At 53.4% G+C, this 25,673-nt stretch overlaps 1 protein-coding gene and 1 long non-coding RNA gene across 2 annotated transcripts in view; both read right to left on the bottom strand.

Annotated features, from left to right (window-relative positions):
- LOC137467810 (uncharacterized) overlaps positions 1–25,673 on the bottom strand; it is a 332,764-nt gene that overhangs the window by 214,925 nt on the left and 92,166 nt on the right. The gene's annotated exons all lie outside the window — the stretch shown is intronic.
- Positions 24,458–25,390, bottom strand: LOC137467811 (olfactory receptor 14J1-like). The gene has a single exon (XM_068179227.1). The coding sequence runs from the start codon at positions 25,388–25,390 to the stop codon at positions 24,458–24,460; it is 933 nt and encodes a 310-aa protein (XP_068035328.1).

Genomic DNA, 25,673 nt, shown 5'->3' with positions numbered 1-25,673 from the left:
GTGGTAGAAAAGTATCCCAAAGAAATGAGTAGATGGCAAAAGGGCTAATTCTCCCCCTGGTACAGAGATCTGAGTGGCCAGTAAAATACAGCTCTCCCCTCTTGTTCCCTGCAGGACAATCAGGACCATGAAGAGGAAAAGTCACAGATATTCTTTCTGCCCTCCCTAACCAAAGCTGTGCCAAAGCACAGATGCTGCCTTCAAACTGACTCAAATTCCAGCCTAGACCTCTCACCTTCCAGACAACTCCTTCTCCAACACCCCACCAGCACCAAGCCCCCCAAACTCCCGCACAGAAGCCCTCAACACCCCGCCAGGAGCCCCAGCTGTCCCCGTCCCTCCGCAGAGCCTTCCCACCCTCCAGCAGACGCCCTGGTTCCCTGCAGGTGCCGTGGGATGGCACTCAGGAGGATCTGCTCCAAGGCCTTCCCCTGGAGCACGCTCAGGCTGCCAGGCCTATGGATCCTGGATCATCCTTCCCACCGAGCCTTCCTGTGCACGGCTGTTCCATTTGCACCTTTGCGCTCAGCTCGGACTTCTCCACTTCACCAGGAGTGCTGGGAAAGGATGGAGAGCAGCCTGGCAAGCTCTTTCTGCAGCTCCCTCTTTACCCTCGGGGAGGTAGAACATTCCACAGGAAAGCAACTGGTGCCACAAGGAGCGGGTGGCCTCAGGCACCTTTGGGGATGGAACAAGGCCTTGGTTTGACATAAGTGAGCACAAGCAATTCACATGAGTAAACAAGTAATTAGCACAGACATACCTAAGTACTTAGCACCAGTTAGCATAACAAAAACCTGATGGCCTAACTTGACATGAGAGTGACCTGACAAAAAGCTTTAGACACAGTCTACCAGAAGAACTAAGGGCAAGTGTGGAATCAGCCCTGTGCAGGGAAGCCCTGAGGAAGACTTTGTGCTGCTTTGGGGCATCCAGACCGCTCCTGGCCAGGGCCTGGACATCAGCTTCAAGTATGGGAATCTGACACCATGTATTTCCAACCGCCTGCCTATGGAATGACCTCAGCAGTGTAAAGATGGATGGTGTTTTTGATACAACTCCTACATCAACCCACTGAAATTTATGCATGGTGGAGAAACATTTCAGTGGGTGCAGACCCCTGCCCTCCTGCCAGGTCAATAAAAGGGCTTTTGGCTGACAATGCATTTGTCAGCTGATTTCTTTGAATTAGGGAGACGCCTCAGGACTGTTGTATCCTGAGGGAACACCGTTGGCCTTGGCCTGTAGGCACCTGCACAAGCTTAAAATCAGCTGCCTCAGCTTCCAGGACCTCTCTTGGCCGGCATCCTGACGTGGATGCAGGACTGCTGTGAGGCACTGCTGGGACCCAGCGGGACAGGAACGGCTGTCTCGTGTCCACGTAGCACCCCTCACACAGCCAGGGCCATCCCGAAACCAGACAAACACTCACGTGTTAGCACAGGGGAGCGAGGAGCACTGGGCTCCTCTCAGGGTATCTCAGCTGGGCTCACTCCACAACACACCCCCACTTTCAGGCCTGCTGATGCCCAGCTGCCAGAAATGCCTACCTTGTTCTCTCCAGGGTGCACAGGGAGAGCCAATGAGCAGGACGCCTTGGGAGGCAAACCTTCCCAGCCTTTTCTGAGGCCAGGGACACACCAAGATCAGCCAAGACTCTCCACGCTGCCTGGCCCACGCAGCCCAGCTCTGTGCTGGCCCTGGGCCACAACAGCTTCCACCAAGCAAGAGCCACATGCACATTGCCAAGAGTTGAAACACAGCAGACAGGGAAGAGGTGAAAAGTGTGTGTGTAAAGGCATTTTAATTCACTGCTCTCAGAGAGAGCTCTGGGGCTCACGGCTGGACAGAGATGCTCCTGCTCACGCCTCTGTCCAAAGGGGGGAACACACCCTGCTGCAGGTGCTTGGGTTGGTCTCCACAGGTCCAGGTGGATGCCAAACCCGCTCTTCACAGCCTTCTCCCTTGCCCTGCCCCTCTGTCAAGTGCAACGGGCCTCAGGCAGTGAAAGGACCACAGAGAGCCAAAGGGGGACACTTGCACCTGCCTCGCTGGGCGCTCCCTGGGAAGCACTTTCCTTGAGAAGCAAGCCCCTTTCCTCCAAAGGCATTTCCCCAAATGTGTAGCTGTCCTGGGGAACACCAACACACTCTCAAGAAAAGCTGACAAGGCTGAATGACTTCAGGTCCTTTCAGGACAGGCACTCCAGCTGTAGGTCATATTCTCCCAAGTGCGTTTCCAGGTGGAGGTTCAGAGGGGCAGCCCCAGGCCCTCTACAAACACAAGCTGCCTGCTGCCTCTTCACCTGCCTCAACTCCTGCCTGTGGTCACTGCAGCAAAACCAGGCTGTTCCAGCCAGAGCCCAGAGCCCAGAGCCCTGTTCCCGCAGGACGCTCTTGCCAGCACCTTCCAGGACTCTCCGCTGTGCATGCAGCACTTTTCATGCCAGCTCTCAACAGTGGGATTTGAGGGGCAGCATGGACAAATGTCACAAACCTGTGTGACACTCCAGATCCGCATGGAACCAGGGGGCCAGTGTGACACTGTGGGAAGTTGTGGAACCAAGGGGATCACTGTGGCACTGTTGGGGCCCATGGAACCAAGGGGCCGGTGTGACACTGTGGGGCCTCATGGAAACAAGAGGCCATTGTGAGCCTGCAGGGCTGTAACACCCCAGAACACTGAAATGCTGGGAGTCACCAAAGGTTCCTTTATTCGAGTTTGTTGTACAGGAGAAACATCAACCAGATATTCTCACCATGGCCAGATGCAAAGGATATTCTTGGTAGGAAGGGACCCAGCTCTTTAGTGAATGGCCCACACAGAGATGGAACCCACAACCTCGGTGATACCAGCACCATGCTCTAACCAATGGAGCTAAGAGATCAAAATAACACAAAATTTTACTGACAAAATATAGACAATCAAGGAACTTGAGCAAAAGGTTTCATACAACATCCACTGCAGCATAAAACTCTTATCATAGCATTAACTTTGTTAACTTAGCCCATTTAACCTAAAAACCTTTAACCCTTAAGATGTTAAATTACCCAAAAATGTTCCAGGTAAGCAGGATTATAAGAAGAAGAAATAGAGAACAACAGAAAGACAGAAGATCTATAGAAAGACACACACAGAGGCACCACCTGCTCAGGTTCCAGCACCATTAACAGAGGAACCCCAGGAGAAGGCAGGATCCAGACCATGGGCTGGCCTCGTGCTCCGGCTTTTAAACCCCTGGGCCTTCATGGGCCCGCCCCTGGGGTGGGACTGCCAGTTGCTTGCCCAATCAGAGTCAGGTTAGGCACCAGCTGCTGGTGTGTGATTGACTGAAACCTGGGCCAATCAGAGCTGGGTTAGCACTGCCTGCTGTGTGATTGATTGACAGCTCAGCCAATCAGAGATGGGTTAACACCGCCCCTTCCATGTGATTGACAGCTGTGCCAGGCCAGGGCTGGGGGCGGGGCTCTGTCCCATCACAAAACAAGGCCTGTCCCACTCCTTACCCCACACGGGCATTCCGAGCATCCCAAGGCGTCTTGGGACATCGATCTCATCCAGCCTCTGACAGTGACCACGGTGACACTACAGAACCTCAAGGCGCAATGGGTCAGTTGTGACAACGCAGGTCCAAGGACACCATGGTGGCACTACGGAACCTCATGGAACCATTGGTCAGTTGTAACAATGTGGGTCCAAGGACACCGTGGTGACACAATGGAACCTCATGGAACCAAGGGGGCATTGTGACACTGTGCTGCCTCATGGAATCAAGGAGACCATTGTGAACACGGGGGCCCCAAGGAACCAAGGGTCCATGGTGACCTTGTGGAGCCCGCAGTGTCACAGAGGAGCCATTGTGACACAGTGAGGGCGCATGGAGCTGAGGGGCCATTGTGACACATCAGGGCTTTGTGGAACCATGAAGCCATTGTGGCATTGCAAGGCCCCATGGAAGCACAGGGCCATTGTGACACTGCAGAAGTAAGGGGAACATTGTGACACTCCAGGGCCTCATGGAACCAAGCAGACCATTGTGACACTGTGGGGTCACACGAAACCAAGGGAACATGGAACAGGTCTGGCTGGCTGGGCCTCCTGGGGACAACCTGAGAGGTCCAGCAGAACTTGGCATGTCAAGAGCTGCTTCTCACCTGCCCTGAAGCACTGGGGCTCTGGGCTTTCCTTCCTATGGGAGAGAACTGTCCTTCTCCTCCATGGGCCATGTCCAAAATTGGGATTCCACTTCCCAAACTCTGTACATCCTAGGATTGCTCCCTGTCGGAACCCAGAATGTCCCTTGGACATTCTTGGATGTTCCAGGCCAAGGTCAGAAGCATTTGAGACCCTGGAATGCAGCTGCAGACCCCTGTGGCTTTGGACCTGATTTATGGAACAATTTACCAACCTTGCAGGAAGAACAAGAAATCACAAAAGTTTAGATATTACAGTAGATGTAGTCACAAAGTGAGAGGAAGAATTTTTGAGTGCTGTACAGGGGGGTTTTAGGCCTTGTACAGAGGGGTCTGAATTTTGTAGTGCTGTACAGGGGTTTTTAGGCCTTGTACAGAGGGATCTGAGTTTTGTACATGGGGGACAGAAGTTCTAAGATAGAGGGACTTGGGTGTGCCCTGTCGTCTTTCTTTCTTCTTCCTAAGCTCCATGTTCTTGGTGATGTTGGCACTCACAGATTGGTTTACAGTAGAAAGTCACTATTCAGTATAGGTGATGGGCATTGGGGGAAAACTGTAAACACCTAATACGTAATATAAGATATAAAAGAGGGCACCAGCCCCCTGGGCGGTGGAGTGTGCCCTTGCCTGACTGCTGAACGGACCACAGCAGCTCAGGGAGAAATCTTTTAGATAACACACAATAAACTAGCTTGAGACCGGACAACAGAAGACTACTGAGTCTTTCTTTGGAGACACGGGTTGGAGGAGAGACTTTTCCACCTTCCCGGGCTCACCCCAACTGGGGGTGAGTTCCGAGAGCTCCCCAGTGAAAGCTCCCAGGACAGAAAGGTGTGGCTGCCCTTGGCCTCCTGCAGATGCCTCTCACCCACTTTCAAAACACTGGGGCTCTGTGCTTTCCTTCCAGTGAAAAAGAACCACCCTTCTTCTCAAGGTGTTCATGGTCCAAAGTGAGATTCCTCTTCCCAAATTCTGTATATCCAAGGATTCCTTCATGACAAAATCTGTCAGGACAAGCAGGTCTTTCTGGCTTGGCCCCCCAGGAGCCACCTCTCTCCTCTTCTGCCTTTCAAACACTTGGGCTCTGTGCTTTCCTTCCTGTGGAAAAGAACTGTCCTTCTTATCTATGCAGAAATGGCCAAAACTGGACTTCCACCTCCCAAATTCCATTTATCCAAGGGGTGCTTTCACAAAAAAGTTACCAGGACAGAGAGGACTGGCTGGCTTAGGCCTCTGGTGGCCATCTGCCCTTGAAACACCGATGTTCCATGCTTTCCTTCCTATGGAAAAGAACCGTCCTCCACACCCAGGTGTCCAAGTCTGAAATTGGGATTCCACCTCTAAAATCCTGTATATCCAAGGGTTGCTCCCAGCCAAAATCTGCCAGTACCATCCAGTCTGGCTGGCCTTGGCCTCTGGTGGCTGCCCCTGCCACACTGGGTCTTGGTTCTTTCCTTCCCATGGAGATCACTGTGACACGGTGGGGACCTCATGGAAGCAAGGGGATCATTGTGGCACCACTGGAGCCCGTGGAACCAAGGGGCCATGGTGACACAGCGGGGCTTCATGGACCCAGAGACCATTATGACTCTGTGGGGCCTGATGGAACCCTGGAGGCCATTAGGACCCTTCAGGGCCTCGTGTCACCAAGGGGGCATTGTGACACCTCAGGGCCTCATGGAAGCAAGGGACCATTGGGACACTGTGGGGCCCCATGGAACCAAGGGAACATGGAACAGGTCTGGCTGGCTTGGCCTCCCAGGGGCCACCTGACAGGACTGGCTGATCTTGGAATGCCAAGAGCTGCCTCTCATCAGCTCCTGGAGCACTGGGGCTCCGTGTTTTCCTTGCCATGGAAAAGAAGCCTCTGTCTTTTCAGATGGCAATTGCCAAGATTGGTACTCTTCCTAAAAAAATTTCCTATATGCAAGAGTATCTCACAGAAAAAACCTGCCAGCTCTGGCTGGCCTTTGCCTCTGGTGGTCACCTCTCATCTGCCCCTGAAACAGAGGGGCTCCGTTCCTTCCTTCCTGTGGAAAGGACCAGCCTTCTTGTCCAGGGTCCATGGACAAAATTGGAATTTGGACTCCCAAATTCTGTACATCCAAGGATTGCTCACAGACAAAAGTAGCCAGGACAGACAGGTCAGGCTGGCCCTGTTCTCTGGTGATTTTCTTAGAATATGAGCTGAATGTTTTCATTTGAAAACACCTTGGAGAGTGCCCAGAAATCTGCCAAGGTGGAGTTTGGAGGCTTCGGGCACATGACCACTATATAGAGACAAAGGAGTTCTGTGCTCTGGGGGATGGAGATTGATGACAGCAGAGGAGAGCCCTGGGTGGGACTGAAGGGTGGTTCCAGAGATGGTGGAATGTTTTGACATAGTAGAGAACAGCCACAGAGAGAAAAAATTAATGCCAAGTGCAGCTAGGGAGGCCCAGACTGAACACGAGGAGAAAGGAATTTCCCTCCCAGGTCAGGGCTGTGGTGCAACACGTCCCCAGAAGGAGCCTGGAGCAGCCCAAGGCTTTGTGTGGCCAGGCAGGGGCAGGCAGGAGGCAGAGCTGTCAGCAAAGGAAGGGGCCAGCGAGGTGGGGCAGCCGGGGGATGACGACAGCCTGCAGGGACAGAGGCCAGGGCAGGGACACCGCAGGACAGCCTGGGCTGCAGAGGGCACAGGGATGTGCAGCAGCTGCAAGGCCCTGACAGAGCCAACCTGTGCAGCCCTTTGGCCATGGCTGCTGGCCCTGGGCCTGAGGCCACGAGGGGACAAGTGACCCTTGCAGCCCTGGGGCCTCATGGCCTCCTTGTCCCTGCTCAGCAGCCTGGCAGGGGCCACCCCATGGTCCTGTCCTTGGCATGGCACATCCCCACATGGCAGTGCCCATCCCGGGAAGAGCCCTGAGCAAGGAGGGAGGGACAGGATCTGCCTTGCCAGGGGCTGGGGCTCAGCCTTGGCCCTTTGCATTCCTGAGACACATCCAGGTTTGCTCAGCGCCAGAGACACCTTTGCCTTGTTTGTCCCCACCTGTCATCAGTGCCTCCAGGGTTCTGCTCTAACTGGAACCTGGGGACACTTTCTCAGTCGTGTCCCTCAGTGGGACCCATTAAAACTTCAAGAAACTTTGGAGTTTAAATTTGAGTTCTTGAGAAGTTTAGACACTCTCAGGGACTGAGTCTGATGTAAACAACACCAAAGCCCTGAGAGGGCCATTAAAGTTTTCCTAGTGGAGTTATGGAGAAAGATTTCAAAGAGCTTGTAAGAAATACACTGTCCTCTTCCAAAGGGTGTATTTTATTACATTTCTCTTCAGAGCAGAGGCGATTGCAGCATTCTGTGATTGGTACTGACCCAGGCTCTCCCCTCAGGAGCTCTGGCCTGCTCAGAGCAGCTGTGCCTTGAGCTCTGGCCCAGTGTGGACAGCCTTGCTCCACATTGCCCAAGCCCATCCTGTCTGTCCTCGCTCACCTGGGACCTGCTGGGCTTGCAGAGCTGGCTGCACCCAGCCTAAGAGGGGCTTTCCCTTTGTCTATTTTTGAAGCAATCTAAAGCTCCCGAGTTTCCCCAGGAAAACAGACACACTCCTCAGGGGTGTGCCAGCCCAAGGTGCCACCAAAACCACTGCAGACCTGCCCTGGGCCAGCTGTGAGGGTGGATCATCAGCCCAAGCTGCACTGGGCCACTGCAAGGGGCCGTGGCCACGGACACTGCACCGACCCCACTGCTGGCTTTGGCTGCCACGGCAACCCTGAGACATTAAACTGTCCTTGGAAACACTGGGGAGGACTGGGACATACTGGGGGACACTGGGAATGCTGTAGGAGACACTGGGAGTGATACTGGGAGTGACCCTGGGGGATACTGGGATGGACACTGGGAACATTGAGGGGAAGACTGGGAGGAACTGGAAGGGACTGGGAATGGACTCATGTATTGGGAGGGACAGGGCTGTACTGGGAGGGACTGGAGGAGCGCTGGGGCTGTACTGGGCTGTACTGGGGATGGACTGGGCTGTACTGGAAGGGACTGGAGGAGCACTGGGGCTGTACTGGGCTGTACTGGGGATGCACTGGGCTGGACTGGAGGGGTTGGATGGGCTGTTCCCGCCTCCGCCGCCTCCCATTTGCCGGGGCTCCCGCCCATCACCGCCCGCAGCCAATCAGCGACAGGGATTGTGGCCTTGGGGCGGTGCCTGGAGTCGGCGCCATACTTTCGCTATTGCCTACAACTCCCGTCATGCCCCGCGGCCCGATTCAGCCCCATTGGAGCCGGGACTACAACGCCCGTCATGCCCCGCGCTCCACAGAACCCCCTCGGTACCCGCCCCCATCTGTCCCGTAAGTGTCCCCCAGACCCTCCAGGATCCCCAAGTGCCCCTCAGCGCCCATTCGGGACCCCCCAAAGGCGCCCCCGGATCCCCGGAGTGCTCCCGACCCCAGGGATGCCCGGCACAGCCACTGCTGGGAATTCATCTCCTCTCATCCCCCGCGGCCCCAGAGCCCCTCAGAACACAGTCACGCGCCTAAACCGCCTGCCGTACCCCGCGCCCTAAGGAGCCCGGGTAGAGCTCCCCGAGCTCCCCCCAAGTTCTCCCGAACCGTTTACGTTCGCCCCGAGGGCCTCAAGTCGCGGCTCAGACGCAAAAGTGTCCCCCAAGGGCCTTCCCGGACCCCCAAACGCCGCGTCCCAGCCACTGCCGGGACTACAGCTCCCATCCTGCTCCGCGGCGCACGTCCCACACTACTGCAGCCGTGACTTCATCTCCCGTCATGCCCCGCGCCCCACGCAGCTGCGCCTAGAACTCCCGTGATGCTCCGCGGCCCCGTTCAACCGTATTCTACCCGCGCCTACAACTCCCATCACCCCCCGCGCCCCGGAGAGCCCCGCTGGAGCCCCCCAAGTGCCCGCCCGGGCCCCGCGGGGCCCCAAATTCCCCAAATTCCCCTCCCTGACCTCCAAGGGCCCCCCTGGACCCCCAAGGGCTCCCCCGGACCCCGAGCTGTCCCTCGGAACCCCTCAGTGCCCCTCCAAGTGCCCACCCGGCTCCCCCAAGTGTCCTCCAGACCCTCAGGTTCTCTCTGAATTCCCTCCCCAGGCACAGAACTGCCCCAAATGTGCCCCAGAAATGTCTCCAAGGATCCCAAAGTGGCCCCTCCTTAACCCTGCCTGAGAAAAAGATGATAAAAAAGATGACAAAATGACTGGAAATATTGCTAATTGCCATAAACAGGAAGAAATAAATAGCCAATACATCTTAACTCATTAATGAAGGGAATTGTGTTACTGAGATACAAAGAACATTCGTTTTCTTGGCTACTAAAAATGTATAGATTTTTAATATAAATATTAAAACTAGGTAAGAAAAACCAATGCTATTATTAGAAATAAATTTAATACATATAGAAATAATTAAATATGTGAAAATGGATATTATATGGCTCTACGCAGATAGTTACTATATGTATTCTGTTACATTGATTAGTTGTGCTGTATTAACATTTTAATAGTACAGTAAATGTAGTTTTGTAGTTAAAATGAAGCTTTAGTATTTAAAACAGAAACCCTGTATGTGGGGGTTTTTTAAAGAAATGAGACACTCGCTTCGAGCTAACAGTCCCAGAACACCTAAATCTGCCAGAAAAGAGGAATTTATGGTTTTCTCATCAGAAGAAGCTGATTTCTTCAGGCCTTGCTCAGACTCAAAGATGCCGTGGGGATTAAAGGAAGCAGTTGAAAAATAACAGAGTTGCTTGTTTTAAATAGAATGTATGCATAACCATGAAGTATGTATGAATATGCCACAGTGTATGGTTTTTAAGGTTATTCCTTTGTTCACAAAATGTGCTTATCGGGCTTAAGTGCCCAAGAGCATCCGGACGTCGGTAAGTCTTTGCTTTTTATTGTCCTGTAATTGCCCTAACTCTAAATTTTTATTGCTCTAATTGTATTACTATTATTTTAACAATTTTATTGAATTTTATACTTTTTAAAATTTAAAAACCAAGTGATTGGTGTTTTTCACAGTTGTTAACACAAAATAATGCGTTACAGAATAGAAATAAGAGAATAAATCACATGAGCATTTTTGGGTATTTTGGCGTGTCAGTCCCAGGTGGGCGGTGTCAGACATGGTGACGCTGGAGGTGAGGAGCAGGTTGTCCAAACAGGGTCAGCCCAAAAGGGGCTCATTCTTCTCCATTCTGTTAGAAATGAGAAGCTTGACTCAGCCAATACATCAAGCAGCAATTAAATTTATTAATTAATATGGAAACGCATGAGCAGAGACAGCGCTGGGTGCAGTGGTGGGCGTTTTCCCCTCCAACTGCGCACCGGTTGTTGGGCTTGCTGGTGTTTATTGATCATCTTCATGCATATTCATCAGCTTTCCCCAGCAGCTTCTATTTCCCAATTTTGACGTGAGCTTTCAGCAGTTTCTATTTCTACCTTTTGATGTCACAATTCTATACTTTAGGATTGTAAATCTGTGATGGTGATGTCTGGTTCCTTTCCAATTTCTATACTCTGTTGTGATCTATTCCAGGTTTCAATATCCCGGGATGTGTGTCCCACGTGGTGGGGTCCATCTTCCTGAGGTGGGGTCCAGCTTCTATTTTCTAGGATCATTAATCTATGGTAGTGATGTCCAGCTTTCCCTTTCTAAATCATTAATCAGCAACCTTGATGTCCATCTTCCTTTTCCAGGAGCTTGGGATAGGGTCACTTCCCTTTCTGTTTAAATCCTTTATATATTCCAAAGCTACAGTTTAACATCCTTAATGCTAAGCAACATTCCAAAGTTGTAATTCAAAGGTTCTTACTGCAAAACAGCTGAAGACTTAATTACAAGTAAAAAGTTCTTCTCAAAAGCAACATTCTAAAGTTAGAATTCAAATACTCTTATTACAAAACAGATTAAGACTTGTAATTGTTATTTGCAAATAAAAGATTGGTTCAAAAGCCTTCTTCCATGCTTTCCTGGGTTGTGTATTAGAACTCATCTTTATAACTGTCCCATGGCCGTGTTCCATACATTTCATAACCACAACTGCACAGGCTGCCTTTATTTACCTGACACAAAACACAACTTTGTATTTCACACTCCTGCACAGAACTCCAAACCGACTCCAGTCACTGCACAAGCCCTGGAGCCTTGAAGACCATGGAAGGAAGACAAAGAGCTCCTGAGGGCTTTCTGTATTTTCATCAGCCCCACGGTGGATTTGGGGCTGGGTCCAGGACCCTCAGGCACTGGGAGAAGGATGAAGAAGCTGCTCAAGGAGGCAGAAGCAAAACTCCAAGTCCCTGGGAGCATCCCTGGGCCCCAGCGAGGGCAGGGAGTGCCAGAGGCTCCCCAGGGAGTGCAGAGTGCCGATCCTTGAGGCCAGGGTTGCAGGGAGCCCAAGGCTCAGAGCAGGGAACTGCGATGCTGAGCAAGGCCTGGCTTGGCTGCAGGAAGCAGAAAGGCCAAGCCCTGAGCCCAGCCTGGCACAGCAGGGCCTGTCCCTCACGGCTGGCTCGGGGCTGTTTGTGGGGCAGGGGGATGTGAGGGGCAGCAAGGACAAATGTCACAAACCTGTGTGACACTCCAGATCCTCATGGAACCAAGGGGCCAGTGTGACACTGTGGGGCCTCATGGAAACAAGAGGCCATTGTGAGCCTGCAGGGCTGTAACACCCCAGAACACTGAAATGCTGGGGGTCACCAAAGGTTCCTTCATTCGAGTTTGTTGTACAGGAGAAACACCAACCAGATATTCTCACCATGGCCAGATGTAAAGAATATTCTTGGTAGGAAGGGACCTACAATGATCATCAAGTCCAGCTCTGAAGTGAATGGCCCACACAGGGACTGAACACAGCCTCAGTGATACCAGCACCATGCTCTAACCAACAGAGCTGAGAGAGCAAAATGACACAAAATTTTACTGGCAAAATATGGACAATCAAGGAACTTTGACAAAGGGTTTAGTACAACATCCTGTTCTACGTAAAACTCTTACCATAGCATTAACTCCATTATCTTAGCCCATTTAACCTAAAAACCTTTAACCCTTAAGATGCTAGGTTACCCAAAAATGTTCCAGGTAAGCAGGACTAGAAGAAGAAGAAATAAAGAACAACAGACAGACAGAAGATCTATAGAAAGACACACACAGAGGCACCACCTGCTCAGGTTCCAGCACCATTAACAGAGGAACCCCAGGAGAAGGCAGGATCCAGACCATGGGCTGGCCTCGTGCTCCGGCTTTTAAACCCCTGGGCCTTCATGGGCCCGCCCCTGGGGTGGGACTGCCAGTTGCTTGCCCAATCAGAGTCAGGTTAGGCACCAGCTTCTGGTGTGTGATTGACTGACAGCTGGGCCAATCAGAGCTGGGTTAGCACTGCCTGCTGTGTGATTGACTGACAGCTGGGCCAATCAGAGCTGGGTTAACACCGCCCCTTCCATGTGATTGACAGCTGTGCCAGGCCAGGGCTGGGGGCGGGGCTCTGTCCCACCACAAACCAAGGCCTGACCCGCTCCTGGCCCCACACGGGCATTCCGAGCATCCCAAGGTGTCTCGGGACATCGATCTCATCCAGCCTCTGACAGTGACCATGGTGACACTACAGAACCTCTTGGAGCCATGGGTCAGTTGTGACAATGCAGGCCCCAAGGACACCATGGTGGCACAATGGAGCCTCATGGAGCCATGGGTCTGTTGTGACACTGTGCTGCCCCATGGAATCAAGGAGACCATTGTGAACACGGGGGCCCCAAGGAACCAAGGGTCCATGGTGACCTTGTGGAGCCCACGGTGTCACAGAGGAGCCATTGGGACACATCAGGGCTTTGTGGAACCATGAAGCCATTGTGACATTGCAAGGCCCCATGGAAGCACAGGGCCATTGTGACACTGCAGAAGCAAGGGGAACATTGTGACACTCCAGGGCCTCATGGAACCAAGCAGACCATTGTGACACTGTGGGGTCACACGAAACCAAGGGAACATGGAACAGGTCTGGCTGGCTGGGCCTCCTGGGGACCACCTGAGAGGTCCAGCAGACCTTGGCATGTCGATGGCTGCTTCTCACCTGCCCTGAAGCACTGGGGCTCTGGGCTTTCCTTCCTATGCGAGAGAACTGTCCTTCTCCTCCGGCGCCTATGGCCAAAACTGGGATTTCTTCTAAAAATTTCCTCAGATGTGGTTGCAATCTGCTGTAATTAAAAGGGAAGGTGATAACGGCACCTTGACCACTGATAAATTAAAGGTAATTTGGGATTATGACAGTCTCTTTCAAAGGATTCCCAATCTTGGTGACATTTTGTTAATGACACTTATTATCCCATTGAGGGTAAAGCCACAGCTTTTCTTTTAACATTACTCCATGCCTTATACCCAGTTATAGTGCTGACTAAATCCCAGTGGAACTGTCCTCTGTCTGTTAGAATATACCAGTGTGAGCCCCAAATGGGAGCACATGGCCAACTGTGGATGTTGATGCCTGACTGGACAGGAACAGCAAGGATTTATTTGTGAAAATAATACTATTGACAACTAAGACATTTGCTTTGACATATAAGAAAATGTCAATATTGTGTTGAAACCCCAGCAACTGTACTTGCATATGTTGGAAATGGATGTATCCGTATGAGAACTCTGTGTGATTCTATGTTTACAGAAAACACCACCTGAGAGACATCTGATCGCTCTAATAGCTGTATCTGTAGTTTTAGCAAAATGATGGGATGCAGCTTTAACAATTCAGCTCCCTCACAACTCACCAATTGCTACAGTCCAACTGCACACCGTGTCAAGTTTCATTGCCTGTCACTGCTGGAGTGAATCTGGCATTGGCAAGAAACTGTTGCAATGGTCTGAGTCCATGCTGAAATGGACAACAGCACACCAGACAAGGAACCCGCATTACCACCCATCGTCAGGCAGAGAAGTTACACCATGTCCTGGAAAGAGGGAAGAAAGATAGAGAACATTGCTGGTGGGAAACTATTTTTGGATTGCTACACAGAGCAACTGGAATTTTGAATTTAATGTTGTAGTTTTGTTTGTTTTGGCTATATTCTGCTTACTGTTTATATTCATCTTGTATATCCTGTCAGAAGATAAACCAAATTATATCCATCCAACATGTAAACCACATACAATGAACTCAGAACATGAAATGTTATATAATTGCAGTATTTCTGAACCATAAATTAGAAAACTTTTCAATTAACTGTACCCTTACCTCTAATCTGCAATATGCCACATATTTATGACAAAGACGCAAGAGATAACTGAATTACCGTTCAAGGAGTTGGTAATTTGTATTAAATGTAGCCACAGGGTAAAGGGACTCAGAGCTGGGCACAGGATATGAGGTGTGGCCTCCCCAGTGCCCAGCAGAGAGGGACAATCAGAGCCCGGTCCTGCTGCCCACACTATGGCTGGCACAGACAACCAGGATGCCCCTGGCATATTCCTGACCAGAATCCCTCCCTCCCCACCCTGCCCCCAATCCCTGCAATAAAGAATGGACACTTTCCTTGGCCCTACTTTGTTATTAATCTTTTTTAAAAAAACACACTTTTTATAGTCTTTCACAGTAGCCACCAGATTAAGTAAAAATGGAGCTTTTGCATTCCTGATGTTCTTTCTCCAGGAGGTCGGGGCTGAGGGCTGGGACCCAGGGTGGGCTGGGTGGGAAAAGCACTTTGTCACTTTGGCACAGGGATACCTTGGGGATGTTTAGGGGAGGAACAAAGGTGGGACAAGATGTCTCTGGGAGGAAGGGTGGCCATGTCCACCAGGCCTTTGTGACCCACGGTGACATTGTGCCCAGAGGCCATTGTGACGCGGGTGCATGTCCTGACCCCTGGGGCTGCCAGTCCCTGCAGTGGCCACTGCCAGGAGAGCAGCTCTCTGAGGAGGCAGCAGCTTCTCTGGAGGCAGCAGCTCCCCTGGGTGACTGTGGCCTGTGTTCACCAGAGCACTACCACAATGCTGAAGGAGGAGGAGGAGAATGCCCACGGCCAGCCCCGTGAGGGGCAGCCACTCAGATCCATGCTGCAACAGGTGAGGGACAGGGATGGAGGGACAGTTTCCAGAGGGACAGCCCTGGGGCAGAGACAGCCAGGCCGGGCACCAGGCCATGCTCTGTGGAGGGGACAGTGCTGGGATGGGCCAGGCACAGCAATGCCCCAGAGGCAGCGAGCCCAGCTGGGAACCCGGCCCAGCCTGGCTGCTGTGGCCAGCACCTGCCCTGGGGCCAGGCCTGGGCATGCTGGCACATGGGGGACACTGTGCCCACACAGCCACCTCCATCCCGTGCCTCCTCCTGCTTCCCACAGGTGACCCACAGGCAGCCACAGGCAGCACCTCAGGTCACCTGGACAAACAACACGCCTCACAGCAGTGTCACAGGGCCACAGAGACTGTCCGTGTCGGACTTGCTGTCTCTCCATGGCCCTCAGCTGCCACTGGTACCTCCCTGCCAGCTCAGCCCTGAAATGCAAAGAGCAGCCTCTGGTACCTCCCTGCCAGCTCAGCCCTGAAATGCAAAGAGCAGCCTCTGCGAGGGTCAAGCTGCCCCATCTGCCAGCACCAGCAGCAGGAGCAGCCCCTGGGTTTTCTCCCGGAGGCACAGCACGTGCTGTGGGCCCCGTGGCCAGAGGCCAGCCAGAGAGGGTACCACCTTCACCAAGGGGCACTCTGGCTGCTGGTGGGGCCTGGGAAACGCCTTCCCTGGCAAGGAGAACAGAAGGGCTCTGGTGTGGCTCAGCAGCAAGGCAGGGCCATCACCTGCCACCGGTGCAACCCGCACACAGCCTGCAGATCCGCACTGGGACCCAGGCGGCTTGGAAGCACCTGGGGTGCTCTGAGATAGAGGTGCTTGTCAAGGTGCAGGAAGGGCATGGGGGCAACACCTGCAGTGAGCTGTTGAGAGGCCTGGGCCCATACCTGTGTGAGAACAGGTCCGTCAAGTCCACCTTGAGAACCCCAAAGTGGTTAAGTGCCCGCCAAGAGGCAGAGGGAATTCGTCAGCCAGCCGAGGAAACTGCGTGGCTCAAGCGGCTGTGCCCAGAGGATGAGGAGGCTTTGATGCAGCATCTGCGGAAAAAGAGGGAGGAGCTGGAGGACATGGAAGACAAAGTCCATGAAGAGATGTTTAGAGCCATCTTCTCTTCCTTGGATGTTGCAGAAAGCCCCATGAAGTCCAAGTGCATCCTCAAGGATGCATCAAGCCTCACCCTGGAGCCAGCTGCAGGCCCCTGGGTCCCACTCAGCACTTGCAGTGTGATCGATGATGCCACAGGAGAGACACAAACCTCCTCAGAACTTGTGTCTCTTGACCAGTTGCTGGCTGAGCTGTGCCCTGTCTGGGACAACTCGCTGTCATGCGATGCTCTCCTCAAGGACTCCACGGGAGAGACAGAAAACAACTCAGGGATTGCACATCCTGACCTGTTGGCAGGCCTGTGCCCTGTCTCTGGTGACTCACCATCCTGCGCCTTTCTAGACGAGCTTCTGGAAATGTGGGAGGAAGAAGAGCTCCAAGACAGAGCAGGGGCAGGAGGGAGTGACAGCGAGCCAGAGAGCCCGTTGTCTCTCCCGCTGCAAGAGAAGGAAGCAGAACCACCAGCTTCTCCCATGGACAGCAATCCCTGCATCGAGCTGCACAGCAAGCCCCTCCCCATGGCCTCACTCGAAGACCCAAATATGTCTGTGGGTTGTGCCTTGCCTGCTGGCCCTGCAGACAAGACCGAGGAAGCTGGCATGGAGGCTGGCCATGCCCAGCCTGCCCCTCCCCAGGAAAAGCCCTGTGGAGATGAGCTGCTGGCAGGAGCTTGCCCGGTGCCTGCCCAGCCCCTGGCACGCAGCGTTCCTGCCTGCCCCGCTGGCAGCGCAGCCGTCCCACAGCCCCTGACGCCATGGCGATGGCGCTCCATGGCCAAGACTGCCCGGCGGGCTCTGTGCCGGCTTTTATCCTTCAGCTGCCTCAGGGGGCAGCCAGAGGAGTGAGCCCGGGGCCAGCACCAGGACGATGCCCAGAGACACCGGATCACCCTGAGTATGCCCAGCTCCCAGGGACAGCGGCAGCTCCCAGAGCTAACGGCAGCAGGGAGAGAAAAACCTGGGGTACACAGCGATGGGTGGGTGGGTGGCACCCAAGGCAGGGTGACAAGGACCAACGTGACACTGCTGGTGACAAGTGTCCGGACCCGTCCTTTGTTTGATCATTTCCCCACCGCACCACAGCCTTGTTTTTCTGCCTCTTTCCTTCTCACTCTCCTGTTTCCAGTCCATTTCAATCTCTCTACCCCACATTTATTGTAAAATAAAATCCCCATTTTTGCCTTTGGTAGATGATCTCCTTGGCACGTTAATTCACACAGAGGCATCTCACACTAATCAAATCTTAATGGGGGCACACTTGTGCACACAGCACTCGAGGTGTGACCACGCCAGTGCCCAGCAGAGAGGGAAAATCAGAGCCCTGGTCCTGCTGGCCACACTATGGCTGACACAGAATACAAGGATGCCCCTGGCATATCCCTGACCAGTATTCCACCCTCCCCTGCCCTCCCCATATGAAATAAAAAATGGACATTTTCCTTGGCCCTACTTTGTTATTAACCTTTTTAAAAAACACACTTTTTTTAGTTTTCCACAGTAGCCACAAGATTAAGTCCAAATGGAGCTTTTGCCTTCCTGATGATCTTCCTCCAGGAACTTGAGGCCGAGTGCTGGGACCCACGGTGGGCTGGGTGGGAAAAGCACTTTGGCACTTTTGCACAGAGCTTCCTTGGGGATGTTGAGGGGAGGAACACAGGTGGGACAAGAGAGAGCTGCAGATCATTGAGAGAGGAACAAGAGTAGGCAAAGTCAAGGGGCAAAGGCATTAAGAAGGCCTTTGTGTCCAGGGACATCTGCATGGAAACCACCAGGCCTCTGGCAGAAAGGCGGCCATGCCCACCAGGCCTTTGTGACCCGCGGTGACATCGTGCCCCGAGGCCATTGTGACGCATGCGCATGTCATGACCCTGCTGCCCCACCACCCATGCCAACAGCAAGGCAGCCTGGTCAGGGAGAGCGGGCTGAGGAAGGATGACAGCGTTGCCTTTTGGTCTGCACAGATGTTGACTTCAGGTGTGGGCTGCTTTCACAGCATCACAGAATGACTGGGTTGGAAGAGACCTTCAAGATCATCAAGTCTAACCCATGCCCTAAACACCTTAACTGACCCATGGCACCAAGTGCCATATCCAGTCTTTTTGTGAACATTCCCAGGGATGATGACTCTACCACCTCCCCAGGCAGGCCATTCCAATATTTTATCACTCTTTTTGTGAAAAACTTCCTCCTAGTATCCAACCTATATTTCCGCTGACACAGCTTGAGACTGTGTCCTCACGTTCTGACATTTGTTGCCTGGAGAAAGAAACCAACCCCCACCTGACTACAACCATCTTTCAGGAGGTTGTAGAGAGCGACAAGGTCACCTCTGAGTCTCCTTTTCTCCAGACTAAGCAACCCCAGCTCCCTCAGTTATTCCTCACAGGATTTGTGTTCCAAGCCCCTCACCAGCCTTGTCGCTCTTCTTTCGAGCATCTCAACGTCCTTCCCAAACAGAGGGGCCAGAACTGGACACAGCACTCATGGTACGGTGCCACTACAGGGGAAGAATGCCAAGCACACCAGTGCCGAGTAGAGGGGAAGAATCACTGCCCTGCTCCTGCTGGTCGCACCATTCCTGATCCAGCCCAGGAGCCATTGGCCTTCTTGGCCACCTGGGCACACTGCTGGCCCATGTTCAGCCTGCTGTCGACCAGTGCCCCCAGGTCCCTTTCTGCCTGGGCACGGTCCAGCCACGCTGTCCCCAGCCTAGAGCAGTGCAGGGGGTTATTGTGGCCAAAATGCAGGATTTGGCGAGTGAATATATTAAATTCCTTCCCGTTGGAATCTGCCCATCCATCCAACTGTTCAGGCCTCCCTGCAGAGCCCTCCTGCCTTCCAACAGATGGTAGGAGTAGGAAACTAAGCTTCCAGCTCAGTGTCATCTGCAGATTTACTAATGAAAGCCTCAATTCCCTCATCCATGTGGTCAATAAAAATATTGAACAGAGCTGGCCCAGCACAGAGCCCCGAGGGACAGCACTCGTGACTGTCCCCAGCTGGATGCAGCACCGCTCACCACCACTCTCTGGGCCGGCCATCCAGCCAGTTCTGAACCCAGCACAGAGTGCTCCTGTCCCAGCTGTGGGCTGCAGCTTTTCCAGGAGTGTGCTGTGGGAGACAGTGTCAAAGGCCTTGCTGGAGTCCAAATAGACACATCCACAGCCTGTCCTGCATCCACCAGGAGGGTCACCTGGTCATAGAAGGAGACCAGGTTGGTCAAACACGACCTAGCCCTCCTAAACCCCTGCTGGCTGGGTCTGACATCCTGGCCATCCTGGAAGTGCTGTGTGATGGCACTCAGTGTGAACTGTTCCATGACCTTACCGGGTACTGAGGTCAGGCTGACTGGCCTGGAATTACCAGGATCCTCCTTCCCACCCTTGCTGTGAATGGGCATCACACTGGGCAGCTTCCAGTCATCTGGAACCTCACCAGTGAGCCAGGACTGCTGGTAAATGATGGAGAGTGGCTTGGCAAGCTCATCTGCCAGCTCCCTATCCCCCTGGGGTGGATCCCATCTGGTCCCATGGATTTATGAACATCCAAGCAGCTCAGCAGGTCTCTGACTGCCTCCTCCTAGATAACAGTGGTCCACTCAGCTCCCTGGCACCATCAACCAGCCCAGGAGGACAGTTGTCCTGAAGGCAAATCATCTTCTCACTAAAAACTGAGGCAAAAAATGGCGTTAAGCACTTCTGCCTTCTCCTCATCTGCAGTTATTAAATTCCCTTGCACATCTAATCAAGAACAAAGGTTGGTCTTACCCTTCCTTTTACCACTGATATATTTGTAAAAACATTTTTATTATCCTTTACAGAAGCTGCCATTTTAAGTTCAAACTGAGCTTTGGCTTCCCTAATTTCTTCCCTTCATGCCCTAGCAAGCCCCTTAAATACTTCCTGAGAGACCTGACCCTCCTTCCAAAGATGATACATCCGCTTTTTATTCCTAGGTTCCTTCAAAACCTCCTTGCCCATCCACGCTAGATGTTTGTCTCGTCGACTCACGTTCGGCATACAGGGACACTCTGTTCCTGTGCCCTCGAGATCTCTGTTTTGAAGCTTCCCACCTTTCCTGAACTCCTTTGTTTTCAAGGGCTGCTTCCCCAGGAACTCTCTGAATAAGTCTCCTAAGTAGGCCAAAGTCTGCCCTCCAAAGTCCAATGTAAAAGTCTTATTAGTGTTCCACCTGACTTCACCATGAGAATTCTATAATTTCAAGATCACTGTGCCCCAAATGACCTCCAACCACCACATCTCCCACCAGCCCATCTCTATTTACAAACAACAGATCTAACATAGTCCCTCTCCTGGTGGGCTCACTCACCAGCTGCGACAAAAAATTGTCCTCCACAAACTCTAAAAATTTCCTGGACTGCCTCTTTTCAGCTGTATTGAGTTCCCAGCAGATATCCAGCAGGTTGAAGTCGCCTACAAGGACAAGGGCTGATGATCCTGAATCATTCTCTAGCTGCTTATAGAATGAGTTGTCCACCTCTTCTTCCTTGTTGGGTGGATGATAACAGACTCCCAGTAGGATGTCAGCCTTGTTGGCCTTCCCCCTAAGTCTCACCCATAGACATTCAACTCCATCATCATTAGTTTCAACACCCACAGCAGCAAAACCCTCCCTAATGTAAAGGGCCACCCATTCACCTCTTCTCCCTTTCCTGTCTCTCCTGAAGAGCTTGCAGCCATCCAGTGCAGCGCTCCAGCCATGTGAGTTGTCCCACCCTGTTTCTGTGATGGCAATTACATCATAGCTCTGCTGCTGCACCATGGCCTCCAGCTCTTCTTGTTTGTCACCCATGCTGTGTGCATTGGTGTACATGCACCTCAGCTGGGCTGCTGATTTCACCCCTAGCTCAGGCTTACCACCCACGAGCCTGCTTCCAGACAAACCAGCTGCATCCCCTTCCCCTTCAGACCTAGTTTAAAGCCCTCTCAACAACTTCTGCCAGTTCATGAGCTAAAATTATTCTGCCCTTCACAGAAAGATGGAGCCCGTCTGGTCCAAGGAGGCCAGGTGCCATAAAAGCTGCCCCATGATTAAAGAATCTGAAATTTTGTCGATGACACCAACCCTTGAGCCACTCGTTGATAATGTGAGCTCTCCTATTGCTTTCAGCGTTTTTCTCAGACTCCAAAGGGACTGAGGAAAAGACTGTCTGTGCCCCTGTCCTATTAACCACCTGACCCAATGCCCTAAAGTCCCTTTTAATTGCCCTGACATTCCTCTTTTCAATCTCATCACTGCCAGCCTGGGGTATCAGCAGTGGGCAATAATCAGAGGGCTGAATCAGCCCAGGCAGTGTGTCAGTGATATCCCGTACCCGGGCCCCAGGGAGGCAGCAGACCTCTCTGTGGGGTGGGTCTGGTCGACATATGGGGCCCTCTGTTCCCCTCAGGAGGGAGTCACCCACCACGATCACCCTTCTTTCCTTTTTGATGTTAGAGGTGCTGATCTGTCTCACAGATGAATCATAACTGGGAGGCTCACTGGGAAGGTAATTTTCTTCTAAACCATCTGGCTGACTCTCCAGATCCAGGGGATCATACAGAATCTGAAGTGGCACCTGGCTTGGGAGAGGGGGTTGGGAGGGATTTTTATTATTACCTCCTCGAGTAGGCACCCACTCCCACTACCCTTCATCGGCCAGGTGTCCTTCTATAGCCTGACAGTGGGAGGTGTGGGAGACAGCGGGAACCAAGGAGAGCATTGCTGCACTGCCAGACCTCATGGAACCAAGGATCCATTGTGACACTGCAGGGCCCTGGGGCACCACGGTGCCATTGTGACACTGCAGGGCCCAAGGATCCAAGGGACTTTGTGACACCAGAGGGACATTGTGACACTGGGAGGCCTCATGGAATCATGGACAGCATTGGGACACTCTGGGGCCTCATGGAACCGTGGTGACACCAAGTTGTCTGGGGGTGTTGATCGGCTGGAGGGCAGGAGGGCTCTGCAAAGGGACCTGGACAGGCTGGATCCAGGAACCAAATCCAACAAGGTGAGGTTTAACAAGTCCAAGTGCCAGGTCCTGCACTCTGGCCACAACAACCCCTGCAGCGCTACAGGCTGGGGACAGAGTGGCTTGACAGCAGCCAGGCAGAAAGGGACCTGCAGGGACTGATGGACAGCAGGCTGGACATGAGCCAGCCGTGTGCCCAGGTGGCCAAGAAGGCCAATGGCTCCTGGCCTGGATCAGGAATGGTGTGGCCAGCAGGACCAGGGCAGTGATTCTTCCCCTGTGCTCAGCACTGGTTGGGCAGCACCTCAAGCCTCCAGTTCTGGGCCCCCAATTTAGGAAGGACCTGGAGGGGCTGGAGCGTGTCCAGAGAAGGGCAACAAGGCTGGTGAGGGGTCAGGAGCACAAGTCCTGTGACGAGCAGCAGAGGGAGCTGGGGTTGTTTATCCTGGAGAAGAGGAGGCTCAGGGGAGACAAGGCGGGGTGAGGGCAATGGCTGGACTTGATGATCTCCAAGGTCTTTTCCAGCCTTGCTGATTCTGGGATTCTGGGAAACCACCCTTGGAGCAGTTGCAGGAGGAGCCCTGGGCCTCCTCTTCAGAAGCTCCAGCAGCCCAGGTCCCTCAGCTTCTCCTCACAGCCCCAAAGCCCATCCTGTCAGTCCTGCAGAGCCTCTGCAGCCCCTCCTCACTGCCCAGAACAGGCAGCCCCACAGCCAGACACAGCAGCCCAGATGTGCCCCCCTGGCCTGGGGTGCCTCTGGCAAGGGAGCAGCACGAGGCACTGCAGGAGCCTGCAGACAATTCCTGCAGCACCTGTGGGATGATCCTGCCCCTCAAGGGCCGTTCCCATGGTGCCAAGTCAGGAACTGGAATGGGGAGTGGGGCCAGAGAGGAAAGGGCAAACAGGGATGAGCTGTTTGCAGGGGAGGGAAAATGGGTGGGCAATGGGAAGATATTTTTATCAGGAAGAGTAAAGAAAGCAAAGGTGAAGGCAAGGAAATGCTCAGGGCAGTTTGGGGGTGGCTGCCAGGCAGCCCTGGCTCTGAGCAACAGCGTCTGCAGTGGGACAGGAAACTCCCAGCTGATGGGAACAAACTTTCTGGCTGGCTGCAGAGGCCAGGACAAAGCTGAGTGGTTTCCCTGGCGTCCCCCAGCCCTTCCTGGCCCCAGGGGCTGATGGCATTTGTGCTCCCTCAGGTTCATGTCCCCACAGCAGCAGCATGGGGGTGCTCCCGCCTGCTGTGTGCAATGCAAACAGGGGCTCCTGAGCCAGCGCTGCCGTGGCTGTGCCTGCAAGGATGCGGCACCTGTGTGAGCTGGGGGAGAGGTCAGGGCTGCAGAGGGGGGATGTTGTTGGCAGCTCCATCAGGACGCTCTGGGACGCTGCCCTGGGCTGTCCAGCGCACTGGGGATGGATCAGCCCCTGCTCTGCTGCTCCTTCCCGTCTCCCCCAGGGCCCTTGCAGAGCACCAGCCATGCTCTTTGCCCCCAGCCTGCCCACGGCCAGCCTGGGGCTGCTCACGGGGGTTTTCTGTGCTGAGCATTGGCCTGGCCGTGTTCTTGAGAGAGCCTGGGCAAGGAGCCTGGAGCCCCCAGGCCCTGGCCTGAGGCGTCAGCGCTGCCCCAGCAGTGCCCATGGGCTGTCCCTGCTGCAGCCCCGGCACTGCCACCCCCAGGACTGAGCCCGGCCCCGAGAGCACTCAGGACCTGCAGCAACACCAGGGCCACCAGGGCAGCGGGGCAGGGCCACGGGAGCAGCACTGGCAACACCAAGTGCTGCTGCTGCTGGGCACAGCTGCTGTGCCAGCACTGATCTGCCCCAGCTCTGCACACAGACATTGCTGCTGCAGCTCCAGAGAAGGCAACAAAAGGGCATCCCTGGAGAAAACTCTGCTGGGAGATCCTTGAGTTCCTTTAAAGCCACCAAGAGCACAGCCCCTCATTGACACAGTCTGTGGCCACAGGGAAGGTAGAGAGAAATAAAATGAGAAATGGCACAAACAATGACATTTTTTTGTGGACAATATTTAAAAAAAAAACAAATAAAAAGAACCTCCAAAATGAAACCAACAAGAAGATGTATCAAAGATGATTTTTCTTAGAAGTGATTTACAGAAATTGGCCAGCAGTTTTTTAATGTCCCTGAAACCATCCAGTCATCAGTGTCCACACTGCAGCCTTGAGGTCCTGGTTCCTCAGGCTGTAGATGAGGGGGTTCAGGGCTGGAGGCACCACTGAGTACAGAACTGACAGTGACAGATCCAGGGATGGGGAGGACATGGAGTGGGGCTTCAGGTAGGCAAACACTGCAGTGCTGATAAACAGGGAGACCACGGCCAGGTGAGGGAGGCAGGTGGAAAAGGCTTTGTGCCGTCCCTGCTCAGAGGGGATCCTCAGCACAGCCCTGAAGATCTGCACATAGGAGAAAACAATGAACACAAAACAGCCAAATGATAAAATGGCACTAACTGCAAGGACCCCAAGTTCTCTGAGGTAGAAGTGTGAGCAGGCGAGCTTGAGGATCTGGGGGATTTCACAGAAGAACTGGCCCAGGGCATTGCCATGGCACAGGGGCAGGGAAAATGTATTGGCCGTGTGCAGCAGAGCATTGAGAAAGGCACTGGCCCAGGCAGCTGCTGCCATGTGGGCACAAGCTCTGCTGCCCAGGAGGGTCCCGTAGTGTAGGGGTTTGCAGATGGACACGTAGCGGTCGTAGCACATGATGGTCAGGAGGGAAAGCTCTGCTGAGATGAACAAGAGAAAAAAAAAGAGCTGAGCAGCACATCCTGTGTAGGAGATGGTGGTGGTGTCCCAGAGGGAATTGTGCATGGCTTTGGGGACAGTGGTGCAGATGGAGCCCAGGTCGCTGAGGGCCAGGTTGAGCAGGAAGAAGAACATGGGCGTGTGCAGGTGGTGGCCGCAGGCTACGGCGCTGCTGATGAGGCTGTTGCCCAGGAGGGCAGCCAGGGAGATGCCCAGGAAGAGGCAGAAGTGCAGGAGCTGCAGCTGCCGCGTGTCTGCCAGTGCCAGCAGGAGGAAGTGGCTGATGGAGCTCCTGTTGGACATTGGCTGTGGCTGACCATGGGGACCTGTTCAGGCAGAAAGGACAGTGAGAAGTCAGAAGAGGTTGCTTGGAGCCAAACCTGGGCCATTCCCTGTAGACTGTCCTGCTGGGACTCACACACCCTTGTTCCTGATCTGGGAAAACCTTCCCCCAGGGCCCTGCCTGAGCTCCAGTTGTGCTGGCTGAGAGTGCCAGGAGCAGCCAGGGCTGTGCATGGGAGCTCTTGCAGAGCTATCCCTGCTCCACTGCCCTGGGTTTGTTGCCATGTGGCAGAGGGACAAGGCC

This window comes from Anomalospiza imberbis, unplaced genomic scaffold (assembly GCF_031753505.1).
Source record: "Anomalospiza imberbis isolate Cuckoo-Finch-1a 21T00152 unplaced genomic scaffold, ASM3175350v1 scaffold_80, whole genome shotgun sequence".
In the NCBI taxonomy this organism is placed as follows: domain Eukaryota; kingdom Metazoa; phylum Chordata; class Aves; order Passeriformes; family Viduidae; genus Anomalospiza; species Anomalospiza imberbis.
The sequence above is the reverse complement of the archived record's forward strand: the minus strand, read 5'-3'. Positions and strand labels throughout refer to the sequence as shown.